This window comes from Frieseomelitta varia, unplaced genomic scaffold (assembly GCF_011392965.1).
Source record: "Frieseomelitta varia isolate USP_RPSP 00005682 unplaced genomic scaffold, Fvar_1.2 scaffold_685, whole genome shotgun sequence".
NCBI classification, from domain to species: domain Eukaryota; kingdom Metazoa; phylum Arthropoda; class Insecta; order Hymenoptera; family Apidae; genus Frieseomelitta; species Frieseomelitta varia.
Window position 1 is genome coordinate 84,136 of NW_025110462.1, and position 14,601 is coordinate 98,736.

Below are 14,601 nucleotides of genomic sequence, written 5' to 3' on the forward strand. Positions count from 1 at the left end.
GCTCAACTCGCAAGTATCATTTTTGTTACAATTAGTGTTTGGACGACAGTCCGTTGTACAGCCTTGTAAAGGTCTTACCGAACACAATGAGGGTCAAAATGTGATGCGACAAATAAATTCATCGAGCCAGGGACAATAAACTCTTGTAACCTTCTCTACGGCAGGGACCTCATCCCGCGACCGTATTTCATATTTCAAACTAACATTTCCGTATTGTAGACATATTTGACTCTTCATTCCAAGGCTCGATGAGTTTCTTTATCGCATCGATCCCCACCATAAACAGGACACTAATAAACCGGCAAGACACGGAAGATAGAACCGTTAGTTCCAAGAAGCAATTGTCAAATTTACTTCTTGGAACCGACCCTGAAAATGTTTGGAAAGACCCACCTTTCCGATCGGAAAGGAAGCAAAGAGGGCTCGGATATATAAGAGCCGACTCCGAAACAAAATACAACAGTCTTATTCTCACTTTCAATCAGCAAGAAAACCTCCCGCGTGGCTGCTGGTTCGCGTCCCCAAATCCAGTGCATTCCAGGGTAAGAACAATTTAAAGAACAAAAGAAAAAAAAATACTCTTGTTTTTTTTCTAATCTTACGTTTAGTGCTCAATATATTTCTGTGAGTGAATATTCAAAAAAGTGTTAGTCGTAGGATTCAATTCACACTCTTTAATCAATATCACAAATCAAACTTTACTTTGAACTAGCTGCACTTCATTAACGTTGAAGGCAGCGAGCCACCGACCGGCTCGTACGTCAAGGAAAAGAAAATACGTAGAACTAGATCGGCACGCTACACCCTGGTTGGAATTAAATAAACGTTATATAAAACACTAAATACATTATTGATATCATTTATTGTTATTTTTTTATGAAAAATATCTAAAATTGTGCAATTATAAATTAGTGCGCAAATGATGTTATGAACTAGTTAACTAAATCTCAATCTGAATTAGGGCCAATAGCTATGTAATATTTCTAATAGAATGACACATAGTAAACTGAGATTAGGATTTCTGAAGTTGAGATCACATGGATCACAACCACACGCGAAATAAAGAATACTAATTGTTAAGTGCTTTAAAATTTCATAGAACTGTATTGAAACAAAATAACATTTTCCAATTGGTAACTTCTTGACATAAAAATTTTATGTGCGTTTCATTCTGCTTATATATCTTTTTCTGAATGTTTGATCCTTTTTCTGATTGTTTGACTCTTAACCGAACCTTGTGTGATTCATTTTGTGACGAATTTCCTAAAAAGACAGGTTTCAGATCTCCTAATCAAAGCATACTCGTTGAAGTGAATTCTAAGAAAATTTTATCATATCTAGTACTGTTTTATTCATGAGGAAAAAATTCGAATGTTCTGCTTCTAATATCGATTAATACGATCCATTAATTAATTACATGAAAATTCTCATTGTGAAAATTGTTCTACTGACAGCTAATTTACAATAGGAATGAGCAATATTTTATTTTTTGCAAGTCTAATGGGGAAAATTTCGGAGTCAAATTTGTACTTTTAAATAATAATACACATGTATGTACATTATTTTTTTCACATTATTCATGGTATATTTGTTCACACGAATTGTACGACTTACATATACATTATAAATTGTCACAGATTATTTTATGAATTAACAAATTATTACGGTCTAAAACGAGCTCGTTGGTAAACTACACGAATTTTTTATAGAGGTCGAAATTTTTATGTGCTTTTTATGTTTCTTATGCCAGGAAAACACAACAATCCCGTCGGGACAAAATAATCTGGCATTCGTTGCGTGTGAGTTGATAGTGTAACGGCTAGCAGATATCGGAAAAAAGAGTTTTCTTAGACAAAAAGTTAGGAGAATTTACGACTCACGTTTCGCCTATGCTATTGAATTGCGAAGGCCAAGTTTAGTTTTTACAGTGCGTAAGATTAGACGTCCGCACTTATAGTTTTAGAAATTCGGCCACAATAGCATTTCTGCGAAGCGTCGTAAACTCTAGGACTCCTAAGGGCCACCCAGATCTGCATCTGGAAAACACTTGAAGAAAGTAAGTGAGATCCAGAGGAAACCCTGCTACACCACCATAATTCAGGAAAATCGGTCCCGGAAAAATTGTAGCCCCACTTTCGGAGAAAACGCGTCACGAACGCAAGGAGTAGGCGGCGCAATTTCGTGACAACCTAGTTGGCTAAAACTCAAGAACGATTTGGCCAATTAGGGATGTCTGAGACGGGGACTGAGTTTTTCTAATAGCAAAGAAAGCAACGAGTTTACAGAAGAATTAGTACAGTCAGAAGAAACCGATGGATATACCGCCATACGGATGGACAGATATACCCGCGACGTGAACATCAAACAATCGTCTACATGTTCACCGCGTCTTTCGAATTCATCGCGTCCTCGAATAACCTAGTTAAATAAACTTAGTTAACCACGAACAAGAGTCTACCACAGTCTATCACCTCATAGTATCTCGCAACAAACATCCCCAAAACTGGTGACTACTGACGTGAGTTGTGAACCATTTGAAAGATTCGATGACAAACAGAAGTGCCACACGCGCCGCGGAACCGACGAGGGATCTGCATACTTGGACACCGTCATTCTGGCCGGAAAAACCCAACCTGTGGTTCAAGCAGCTCGATATCCATTTCGAGGCAAACGAAGTCAAGTCTGATCAGGGTAAATTTAGTTTTGCGCTCGCGTTTATCGAAGCCACGAACGCGGGCGAAGTCGCTGACCTAATCAGCAAATCCGGCAGACAAAAGGACCGCTATGAAACGCTGAGGACGGAGATGGTCGGCCGCCTCAGCGCGACGCGCAGCAGCAAAATTCAACGGCTATTCGAGCGGGAGGAAATTGGAGACTGGACACCGTCGCAGTTTCTTAAAAACATGCGGACGTTAGCAGGCGAGGCTGTGACAGATGAGTTCCTTAGAACCATGTGGTTGAGCCGATTACTACAAGCAGTCCAAATAATCACGAGCGCGGTGAACGTCCCGTTGGATCAGCTGGCAGTCGCGGCAGACAGGATCCACGATACAATGCCGAAAGTCACGGCTATCTCCGTGAAGACCAACCAGACTTAGGAGAGTGCAATGCAAATCCACCACCAGAGCACCACCAGGGACCCGGAGAAGGACGAGCTGCGGCAGAAGCTAAAAGAACTTCGAAAGCAGATGACCGAGCTTGTGAGAACTTCGGGACGGCAGGCATCGAGATCCCTCGAGGTCGAAAAGCCGGCAACGAAGAAGGTCGAAGTCGCCATCCGCGAGGGACCACTGGTACCATCGAACCTTCAGCGACAGATCCACAAAGTGTCAGCCGCCGTGCAATTTCCAGTCGAGAAATGGGGAGTCCCAACACTAGATACGACTAGTAGTGACGGGCCAAGGACGAGCCGCCTCTTGGTCACCGATTCTTAGACACTGGGTCGGACCTGTACGTGTTACCGCGAACGAGTGTTAAAGATCGAACCGAAAAGTCGGCATACGAAATGTTCGCGGCAAATGGGACTACCGTAAGCACCTATGGCATCAGGACCCTCTGGCTTGACCTTGGACTTCGACGAGTATTTCCGTGGAAATTCGTCATCGCTGACATAGCGAAACCCATCATCGGGGCGGATCTTCTAATCCACTTCGGACAGCTCTTCGACCTCCGACGCCGCCGACTATTGGACACATCGCTCGTTTCAACTGAAAGGATTGCCGCCGGAGAGCCCGATTCAGTGAGGACCATCGTGATTACCATAAGCACCTGGCATCAGGACTCTCTGGCTTGACCTTGGACCCAGTTCACACTGTTTACACTGCTGATACCGTCGATAAGAGAACAACAGCTCACACAGCTCACACTGCTTACACTGCTGATGTCGCCGATGAGAAGACAGCAGCTCACACAGCTCACGCAGCTCATGCAGGTTACAGTGAAGATCGCTGAAAGGAAATGTGATCGCACTGGGAAGCTCTAAGTTCCCGAATAGGAGGGCGATCGAATTCTCTTTGACTTCAGAGAGGAAATCCCGTAAATTGTGCTAAGCACGCCTGCTCTGTGACTTCTCTGAGGAAGTCCCGTGGATTGTGCTAAGCACACCAGCTCTCTGAATTTGATGGTGGAAGTCCTGTGGATTGTGCTACGCACGCTTCTAGTCTGACTTCACTGCTAGAAGTTCTTGCTCGTGCTGGGCACGCTGATCGTCTCGCTTTCCGGAGAGGAACTCCGTAGTACTTCACACGTGGGTAGAATGAATTCTAGATAGAAAATTCCTGATCCGTTGCTAACTTAAGTTTTCACCTTAAACTCAGAGAGAGAGAGAAAGAAAGAGAAGAGAGAGAGAGAGATCGCGTTATCTTTAGAAGTTTCCTCGATTTCTGACCGTGGTCACACAAGAGAGAACTTGCACACTTCACAGATGGTCAACACTACGTTGCCGACTTCGAGGGTTGTTCGAAACGAACTGGCCGATGCTCGAGCTTGAGCTCCGTCTTCCCAACTTGGGACTCAAGGCGACAGTCTGGCGCCACGTTGCGTTCACGCACAGGCCTGCCGAAGATGTGACTTACCTCGGTACAAACCTTATCCCGGTGACTTTGTCTCGGTCGACAAAGTCCAGACACCAGGAAGGTTTGGGTGGTCTTGCACGAAACTCTAATTTACGACACTCCAAGTATCGCGGAATATCTAGAATCCGCTCCTTTCAAAGATTGCTTCATGATACTCTGGGTATCGGAAAATGTCTAACATCAGTCCTTTTTGAAAAAGAAATTTTTGTTTTTCGAAGGCCAAGCGACTGGGGTTCCAAGAACTCCACTTAAGACATCCGCTGGTTAAAAAAACGAAAAGTGAAAGAGTGGGAACGAAAGTTGGCTCTTCCATTGCCTTTATGTTTCAAACAGTCTTATATATTGTGTATTAATTATAATTCTATTGTGTTCTACCCCGTCACGGGATTAGGTAGGTAAGTTAATTGAGTCAAGATGTGTCGTTGAGCGAAGTTGGTTCCATAAAATAACGTTTACAATTACCTTATGGGCCTAGGATGCGTCCCTCGTAATATGTTCTATATTTATTTAGGCGAGGACGATAAAGAAACTTACCGAGTGATCGGCCTAACATAATAGAGGTGGGGTTCGCACCGCGAAGGGCAAACTCATCGTGCCAGGGAAAACAATTTTATAATTTCTAATTTCTCGACGGCAGGGATCTGCCGTGACTATATTTTATGTCCTTCGTTACCTTGCATCTTCTATTGTAGTCACACCGGACTACTAATTCCCAGGCTCGTCATGCTCGACGCTCAATTCTAAGGCTCGGTAAATGACTTTATCGCAACTTTTCTACGACATCCATAAATCCAAGACATATTGCGAGGGACACATCCTGGGACCGTTAGAAAGTGCAAATACTTTGCATTTATTCAAACCATGTTCCCAGTGGGGCATATCCCCACTGGGTTGATACATCGATCCCATCACGGGCGGCCTCGTGGCCATTCTTTTAAAGTTACAATAGAGACAGGGAGGGGCTGTATAGGAGCCCCACTCCAAACGCGTGCACATGGCGCTTTGTCCTCGTTCAGACAATTTAATGGCTTCTAGTCACAGCCAGCAGTGGTTGGCAACCCCTATAATTTGTGATATTATTATATAAATAAATAAATAAATAAATATATGTACACATGGTTAAAAATAAGTAATTACTGCTGACCAGAGTGGTGACTAGAATATTATAGTAATAATGTGGCCGGACCTAGTGGCCTCGCTCCCGGCCATGCACGCCACGACCGGTAGGACGCCGCGTGCGCTTATCTTCGCGAGGTTGCTAAATTCAAAGGACGAGCGCGGCGCGGATAGCTTCAACTTATGCTATTATAATAATATTGCATGGCCCGTGTGGATATTATTAAACAAAAGAAAAGAAAACCTCAAGTAAGCCGTAGTGGTTATGAAGTTAAAATTAAATTAAAACAGATGTCATATACTAAAATAAGTAAACCAAGACAATTGTCTCGGTATAGTCAATAGGTTAAATCAAAGCTAGCACAGTGGTGCTAGCATCAAATTTGGAGGCTAGTTTCGGGATTCAGCGGAGTCGGCGACTCCACTGTAGTAACTATTTCCACACGGACCGGCATCTCGAGCGCCGAGGGGGCCCCGGAGGGGGGCACCCCCGCTTCCTCAAAATGATATTGCCGGATTCCCGTGACGTGTTCGACGATCAGCCGTCTCATCAGGCTGGCGTATCCGGATGAGACACGCAGCAGAGCCACCAGGCGATCATTCCATGGCTGCCAGGCTCCCAGGGCGCCCACGACGAAGCCATCAACGTGCACGGTGTAACCGCGCCCACGCAGCGAGTCGGCGAGGGGTTGATATTTGATAATCTTTTCCAACCTCGCCTTTTCAAGCGCTTCGAACGTATTTTCGAAAGGCACAGTTACATCGAGCACGACAACGGTTCTCGACGGCTCGTGCGTCACGACTATGTCGGGTCGCAGGACCGTGAGATCTTCGCCCGCACCTGGAACTCGCTGGTTAACCCGGAGATCGCCCGGGAGTCTGGAGGCCGCAGCAAGCCGCTCGACAATGCGATTGTGTCGCAACTGGCGAGTGGCCGCATGGGGGCCGCTATGACAGAGCACGTGGGGTAGGGTTTCTAGCTCATACCCGCATCGCCGACAGCGCCGATCACCGCCACCCCATCGACGCGCCCCATTTAAGGGGAGCACGTCGAGGCGCGCGCGGTGAATAAAGCGCCAGTCCGCGAAGCGAACATGCCGTCCTGTCCTCATGATGTGATTGCTCACTCCATGTCGGGAGGTAGCGTCGAAGACTTTACCCTGGTCGCGTTTGGTGAGGAAGGAGTTCATGTAATGTTCCGACAGAGCGGCCCTCATGCGGCCGAGGGCTTGCTGCTTGGCAGCCGGGGGAATAGTCACTCCGGCCGCCGCGTGCTAGGCACTCCAGCGAGAGCTAGCATCGCGCCCCGTCCCAGCGCCATCGAAAGTTGAACTTTCTCGCCGACCTCAATGTTGCTGATCTGACGTTGGACCAAAATGACGCCGAACCAGTGGAGGGGAGCCTCGAGCGAACCCGAGAGGTACTCGGCAATATCCCCCTCCGTGATTGGCCGCCGTATTTTTCCACGGACGCTGGTCTCCAGCGATGATCTCGCGATGTGCGCAACCACCCTAAATGTTCAGCATCCTAAACGCATGAGCCACGCTGGTCCGCGAGGTCGGCCAGCGGGAGGAGTCCACAGCCCCCCCCAGGAGGGGGGAATGAAGACCACCTCGGCACCAGCTCGCTGGGGGAGGTTTAACCATCCCTTCACCGTCCGTTTTATAATACGGTCAGCCTCCGCTAACGGCGATTTACGAACTAAGCCACCCCGAAGCAAGAAGTCGAGGCGAGGCAGCAGGAATGTCGCCACGACCTCGATCTTCTTCGCCAGGGGGTGAGGAGAGACGCGCTAACAGCACTGAGATCATTGATCAGTTCTTGAATGGCGCTGTGCGGGGTCTGATCAATGCGAACCCCCGTGGGGATTCCGAGGTGGGAGTAGGAGTCCCCTTGCTCCATGACGGGTAATTGTTGTCCCGCCATTTGGAAGGTCGTCGGGACCGGGGCTCCCCCCTTCCCGAGGTGCAGTGTCGCACACTTACGGAGGTTGAAGGAGAGGCCCAACGACCTCGCCGTTTCCTCTGCTGCGTTCAATAATTCTACCATGCTATTCGGGGAGGTGGCGACGAACGCAACGTCGTCCGCGTATGCCAGAGCTGCGATCCTCTCGTCCGCTACCTCAAATCCAGCTCCCGAGTTCCCCGGTCTTCGGACCAGAGGGTTGATCGCCAGATTGAAAAGGATCGGGCTCAAGGGGCAGCCCTGTCTCACCCTTGAGAGCATTGGAATGGGGTCGGTATGACCCTCACGGGTCCGCACGCGCACCGTTGAGCCCTCATAGAGGCTCATTACAGTATCGACGATCCTTGCGGGCACGGAGGCGGCGGCGAGGGCATTTTTGATGACCGCATGGGGAACAGAGCCGAAAGCGTCGGCTAAGTCCAGCCATGCGATCACCACTTCCTTTCTTCGAATGCGAGCATCAATTATGCGCTGCAGCACGAAGGAGTGCTCAAGACATCCCTCGTGCGGCAGGAAGCCCTTCTGGGCAGGGGACAAGCGGTCGTTAACGCGTGCCCAGCGCGTCAACCGGTTGGCAAAAACCGCGGCAAACAGTTTGACGACGACATCACCCATTGCTATGGGCCTTCAATTGCACAGCTCCTCACTCGCACAATCAGGCTCTCTTTCCAACCACGAGGGATGTACCCCAGGCGAAAACATGCGTTGTACACTGCGGTTAGGACCGCTGCTTCCGGGTCGGCCCTTTTAAGGTCCTCGTAGGTGACCCCGTCGGGGCCAGAGGCAGAGTTTCTCATCCTTCTGAGCCGACGGAGGACCTCGGAGCATCCCAGAGGGGCAACCAGGGCATCATTGGAACAGGCGGACGGTTCCGCCATTTCCCGGGGCGCAGGGAGGGGGCCAGATCCTTCCATCCGCGTGAAGGTTTCCGTGAAGTGCCTTTGGACAATCTCCCTCACAGAATGGGGAATCCTTATTCAGGATTTCCCCGACCGCGCGCTTCTGGTCCCGGTACAGCTTTTGTATCCTGGAGGCCTCCCTTATCCATCCGTTGCGGGTGGGAAAAGTTCCGCTGGGCTGTGCTTTAGAGACTCGCTCCGGTTGAGCCGCCGCGCTCGCCCTGCGTGGGCGACCGGCGGACGCACCTCTGGCGGTGTTCGCACTCGCGTGCGTGCGCATTGCCCTCCTTGCGGGGAACAGCCGGGCCAGATTAGTGGCCACAGCCAATGATAATCCAATTGATCGCTCGTCTGAACGGCGTTCGCTTCTTCCACGAGGGCTGCGCGGGTACGCGCTGCTGCCGCCTTGGCAGACAGCGATTCCCTGTTAACCGCTCCGTGGCGTCGGCTCTGGCCGTTCGGTGCAGGAGGCGGAGGGTTGCGCACCCCGATGTTCTCGCATTCAAATGAAGGCGCACTATTCTCGCCACTCCTGCGGCCCCCCAGCGAGGTCGCCGGCGCGGGACCCGTTGATCGCGACACGGAGCCGTCGCTCGAGAGGGGGTTTCGGCGGTGAACTCGCCCCCCTCTTCGCGTAACGACGGTGACATCCCGCAGGTGCACCTACAAACGCATCCCCGGACGGAACCGGGGCGCCGCGATATTGGGATGACGGCCGGTCGGGTGGTGCACTCTGCGACCCTAGTTGGAACGTTTACGCGCGCTCCTCGCGGCCGCGTGTTCGTTTGACCCCTCCTCGCACCACTTCTGCGCCTGCAGGAGGGGGGGGGGGTAGAAGGTCGGGGCAACTGTCGGCCCTGTTGTTGGCAGTGGAGTTGTTGCTGTTGCTGTTGCTGTTGTTGTTGTTGTTGTTGTTGTTGTTGGTGTGGCTGCTGCTGCTGCTTGCGGGTGAAGGGTCGAGGGAGCTCAGCCCCTTTTCTTTTCTTATGGCGGACCCGTGCGGGGGTCCATGCATCCTCGTCGTTGTCGTTGGTAACTTCCTGGCTGTTTATCTTCGAGTGGAAGTAACCCGGTGCCTTCGGGCTCTTTCGACCCGATAGGTCGGGGACTCCTCGCTACTGGGGGCGCCCTTGAGCTTGTTTCGGGCGAGTGAAGGTCCTCCTCGATAGTGGGGAGAGAACAGACCGATGAAACGGGGGACCGTTGTCCGTTAGCGTCCCTCGTGCTAGGGCAGGCGGGGTTGTTGGGCTCCTCGCGATGCTGGGCCCGTGGGGGGACAGCAACACCACCGGATTGAGACCGATGGTCGGCGGGGAGGTGGTGGGCGAGGGAATTGGCCTGCTGTATGATGGGGTAAGGGTTACAGCCGCCGTTAGCACGGCTGCAGCCGGGGGGGACGGACGGGGGAGCCAGCGGCGGAGGGGATCGGCCCTTGACGACCTCAACGAAGGTCGTTATCGGCGAAACGGGTGGAGGGGTGGGCCAGCTTCTCGCTGGTCGAGCCGGTGGGGGCGAGCGGGTGGGTGCCTTTAGGGTTGGGGCACTCGCGGAGGAGGTTGAACTCCCTTTCGGAAGGGTCCTTTTTTTTACGTCTTGGGTATGGCCCCGAGGACGACATTGTTGGGCCCGTCAGTGTTCGCGTCCCCGTGGGCCTCGTGGTGGGTGGGGTGGCTTTGGAGGATGTTGCAGGGAGGGTCTTGGAGTTTCCTCTTGACGTAGCAGCAGCAGCCAAGGCCGACGCAGAGATCGCCTTCTTCATGGGCGCTGCGCGACCCGCGCGCAGCTGGATGACGGTGGCAGCAGAGGCTGGAGACATTTTCGCCGTTCCAGGCGGCGTGGGCACCTTACTTGCAGATGAATTCTTTTTCCTCGCCGTCACCGGAGCGGTGCTGCGAGAGGAGGCGCTTTTCCTCGCTGGTGGAGGTTGCTGCAGTTTTATCCTTTGTGCCCCCCGCCTTGGACGTGGCTGCTTTCTTCTGTGGTGGGCGGATCCGCCTGGGAGCGAAGTCGGCATCCTCGTCGTCGTCGTTGTCACCTATCCAGCGCTGCGGGTTCGCGCAGTTGCCATCCTCGTCCTCGTCCTCATCGTCGTCGGATCTCCCCGGCTCACCGCCCTCGACACCGCGGCCCCCGAGGACTCAGGGGTGGTCGAGAAAGAGGCAAGCGATAGCGGTGTCGAGGCAGCGCCCGAGGAACGTCGATCGCCGGGAGTCACCCACCTGGTGCCCCTAAAACTAGTAGCTGCGGAGTGGAGGGGCTCGGGGTGACGCGTCGGAACGCCTTCGACGCTCCCGCGGCCCCTCCATCCTGAGTCAGTGATTTCAGATGGATGCTCGTCGTGTCCGAGCACGCGACGGTCCCCGTCACCGTGGTTGACGGGGGGCTGCCCTGCGCGGCGTGGTCCTCTGGAGTGGCTGGTAGCGGCGTTGGTCTTGCCGCGCAGAGAGCACGTCCAGCGAATCTCGTCGTCGTGGTGGTTAGTGTCTGGCTTGGACACGACGTCGTCCTCGCTCTATTGAGCGAGAGCACACTTCTCGCGACGACGAGATTCGCTAAACGTGCCCTCGCCGTCGTCGTAGTCGCCGTGGTTGTGGTCGCGGTTGTGACCGCCGCCACCGTGACGCTCCCTCTTCCCGTCGGTGATTCCCGACTCTGTGCATGGGCGTTGGCGTGGTGCAGTTTGACCGTCTTTAGTTGGTAGGCTCCACTTCCCTCAAATCCGCATACCCCGCAGCTCCATTTGATGGTGTGCGAGGGATGATGGAGCTTCAAGTGTTTGGCGAGGTGGAGGTGGGTGGAGTACGTTCCTCTCGCTCCATTGCGGTCTTCCCGGCTAAGCGGTCGGCACAGCGGACAGTTGAAGAGTCGGAGGAAGGGGAACGTGAGCGGTGTCGCTGGTGTTGCTCGCGGTTGGAGCCATGTCACTTGGACTATGATCGTGGAGTCGCGAGGGTTGCGCTCTCTGCTTGCGTCAAGTTCCCAATAGAGGGCGGATTCTCCCTCGTCAAATCAAAATCATCCAATACAACATAGCAAGAATTCAGAGTTCACAGATAAAATTGATCAAATAAAAACCACGGACCTAGATCTCTTCCTATAAATAATCACCCTAATTCAAAAATATTACGTTAACTGCAACAACAACTTAGACAGAGTGAAAGCAACCATACAAATTGTAAAAGAACTGGAAAATGGACACTCATAAGAGAACATTAAAAATAACCTTATGGAACGCTAATAGCGTTAGAAGCAAAACTGTAGAGCTACAAAAATTCCTAATAGATCACAATATTGATGTAGCCATCATTACACAGAAACGTGGTTACAACCCAACGACAGACTAAAACTCACTCACTACGATATCCACAGACATGACCGTCCTCTTTCTAACCAAAGAAAACCCAGTGGAGGAGTAGCAATAGCTACCCGGACCGGCATACTAGTTGAAGATATATCACAGCCAAATTCTTCCAGCATTGAAATTCAAACAGTCAGAATAAAAACCTCGCCTACTATTATCATCGACGCAGCAACAAAATAAGTCAAGCTGATCTAGACGCAATCATCCCTCAGCACGGATCCGGACTATTCCTTATTGGTGGGGATTTCAACGCGAAGCACGGCATGTGGAATAACACCAAACGAAACAAAAATGGATCCACGATCAAAAACCATACGGAACTTCACAACTACCAAATCATACACAGCCTAACATTCATTCATAGACAACCCAACTGCACTCTCACTAACATTAACATTTTCCTTTCAAATATCCCCTACCTCTATGAATGTCAAATAATAGACGACCTGCCACCAAATTACCTCCCTAGAACTGAAAATATACATGCACAAAACAATAAGAAATCAGGTCGCACAAGAAATTACAGACTGGGAAACATACAAAAAACTGTGTAACAAAATAGAGATAAATCCGACCATAGCAAGCAAATCAGACATAGACACAGAAATCACGACTTTTACAAAAAACATAACACACGCATATCGCAATTCCACGAAATATGATACATTGACCAGACCTTACCAAATCACGGACCCAGTACTCATCCAGACCATCAAGAAAAGAAACTATTACAGAAGAAAATATCAGAAAACAGGAAATCCCTACTACAAATTACTCAGGAACACTCTCACCAACCTGATACAGCAAAAAATCAAAAACCTCAAGAACAAGACATAGCAACAGAAACTTTCTGATATAAAAAAACACAGATCCAACCTTATGGCAAACATATAAAATCACAGATGGAAAGAGAAACAAAATACCAGTAATACATGACAATACACACAGCACCATACTTTACACAAACGAAGAAAAAGCAGAAGGACTAGCCACGAACTTCGAAATGATTCACACAAATGCCTATAAAACTCACTCTCTCATAGAACATCATATACAACAAAAAATCACACTCAGTAAAAACAACACACCAAATACAACTCCACAACACTTAAACTGCTCGCCTAAACAAATCAGCCTGCTCATCAAAAAACTCCCAAACAAAAAAGCCCCAGGACCTGATAAAATCACTACAGCAAAATTAAAAAACCTACCTGCAAAGCCAATAGTACAGATCTACTACATCTTTAAAGCCTGCTTCAAACTATCATACTTCCCAACAGACTGGAAATTAGCAAAAGTCATACCTATACCCAAACCAGGCAAGCCAGCCTCACAACTATCCGCCCCATCAGCCTCTTAAACATACTTGGTAAACTGATGGAAAAAATTATTTATCAGCATCTCATAACTCACCTCCACAAAAACGGTACAATTGCTCCACATCAATTCGACTTCAGACGTAACCACTCGTCAATCCACCAGTTACAACGAGTCACTGAATACATAACAATAGAAAGAAACAAAAACCGGACTACCCAACTCTTGCTCCTGGACATTCGACTCACTGGCACGATGCCCTGATCACCAAGCTTCAAGACACAAACACTCCTGACACAATAAGCATGATAACAAATTATCTGACAGACAGGAAATTCTTCGTATCGCTGAATGGTACAAGATCCACAACAAAAAGAGTAACCGCTGGAGTGCCCCAAGGATCCATTCTCGGCCCACTTCTTTTTCTTATATACATCAATGACCTCCCATCACAAAACACACATACAGCAATATATGCAGACGATACAGCAATTTACGCCTCCTCTTGGAGTCCGAAACAAGCCACGACTTATCTACAAAATCACATCGACAAAATAGATTACTTCAGTAAATGGAAACTGAAGATAAATCCCGACAAAACACAAGCAATCCCCTTCTACAACAAGAATAAAAACACACTACATCCAATTGATATTGATGGAAAAAGCATTCCATGGACAAATACAACCAAATACCTTGGTCTCATTCTCGACTCCGGAATCACGTGGGCTCCGGCCATACAAAAAACGCACAAATCTTGAATAACCCGCACTCATCAGGCTATACCCACTAATCGTTAAAAACAGCAAGCTAAAAACGAAAATCAAATTAAACTTATACAAAATCTGTTAGTCCAATTATAACATATGAACACCAAATTTGGGCGGCCACTGCCAAAACTCACATTAACAAAATCCAAAAAATGCAAAATAAATTCTTAAGATTACTAATACTAAATAAGCCTTATGATACACCAGTGAAAACACTACACCAAATCGCCAACATTCCTCCAATAGAAAATTACATACGCACCTCCATGGCTAATGCATACCATCCCAATCATGAAAACCCTTTAATCAGGGCAATACCACATAGACAAACTTCTCCTAAAAATAAGAACAAGACTGCCGAAACATGCAATGCTCAAACAATAATTGTTTAAAACACAACCAAGAATCTTCACATCAAGTCACTGCAGGTTTTTGAAAATTTTTCCCCTGCAAAAAATTTTCTTCCAACTCTTAAAAAATCAACAAAAGTTCTTTCATCATTCAACACCTTCAAATTTATGTTAAATGCAGGTCAAAGGGACCCACAAATTCCAAGGGACTGCAGCTCACATAAGGAATAAAAAAAAAAAAAAAAAAAA

The 14,601-nt window shown here is 49.0% G+C and overlaps 1 protein-coding gene across 1 annotated transcript; it reads left to right on the forward strand.

Annotated features, from left to right (window-relative positions):
• The first annotated feature begins 2,546 nt into the window (after window positions 1–2,546).
• On the forward strand, window positions 2,547–3,098 carry LOC122535234. The gene has a single exon (XM_043666591.1). It carries the CDS (start codon window positions 2,547–2,549, stop codon window positions 3,096–3,098), a length of 552 nt encoding a protein of 183 aa, XP_043522526.1.
• The last annotated feature ends 11,503 nt before the right edge of the window (window positions 3,099–14,601 follow it).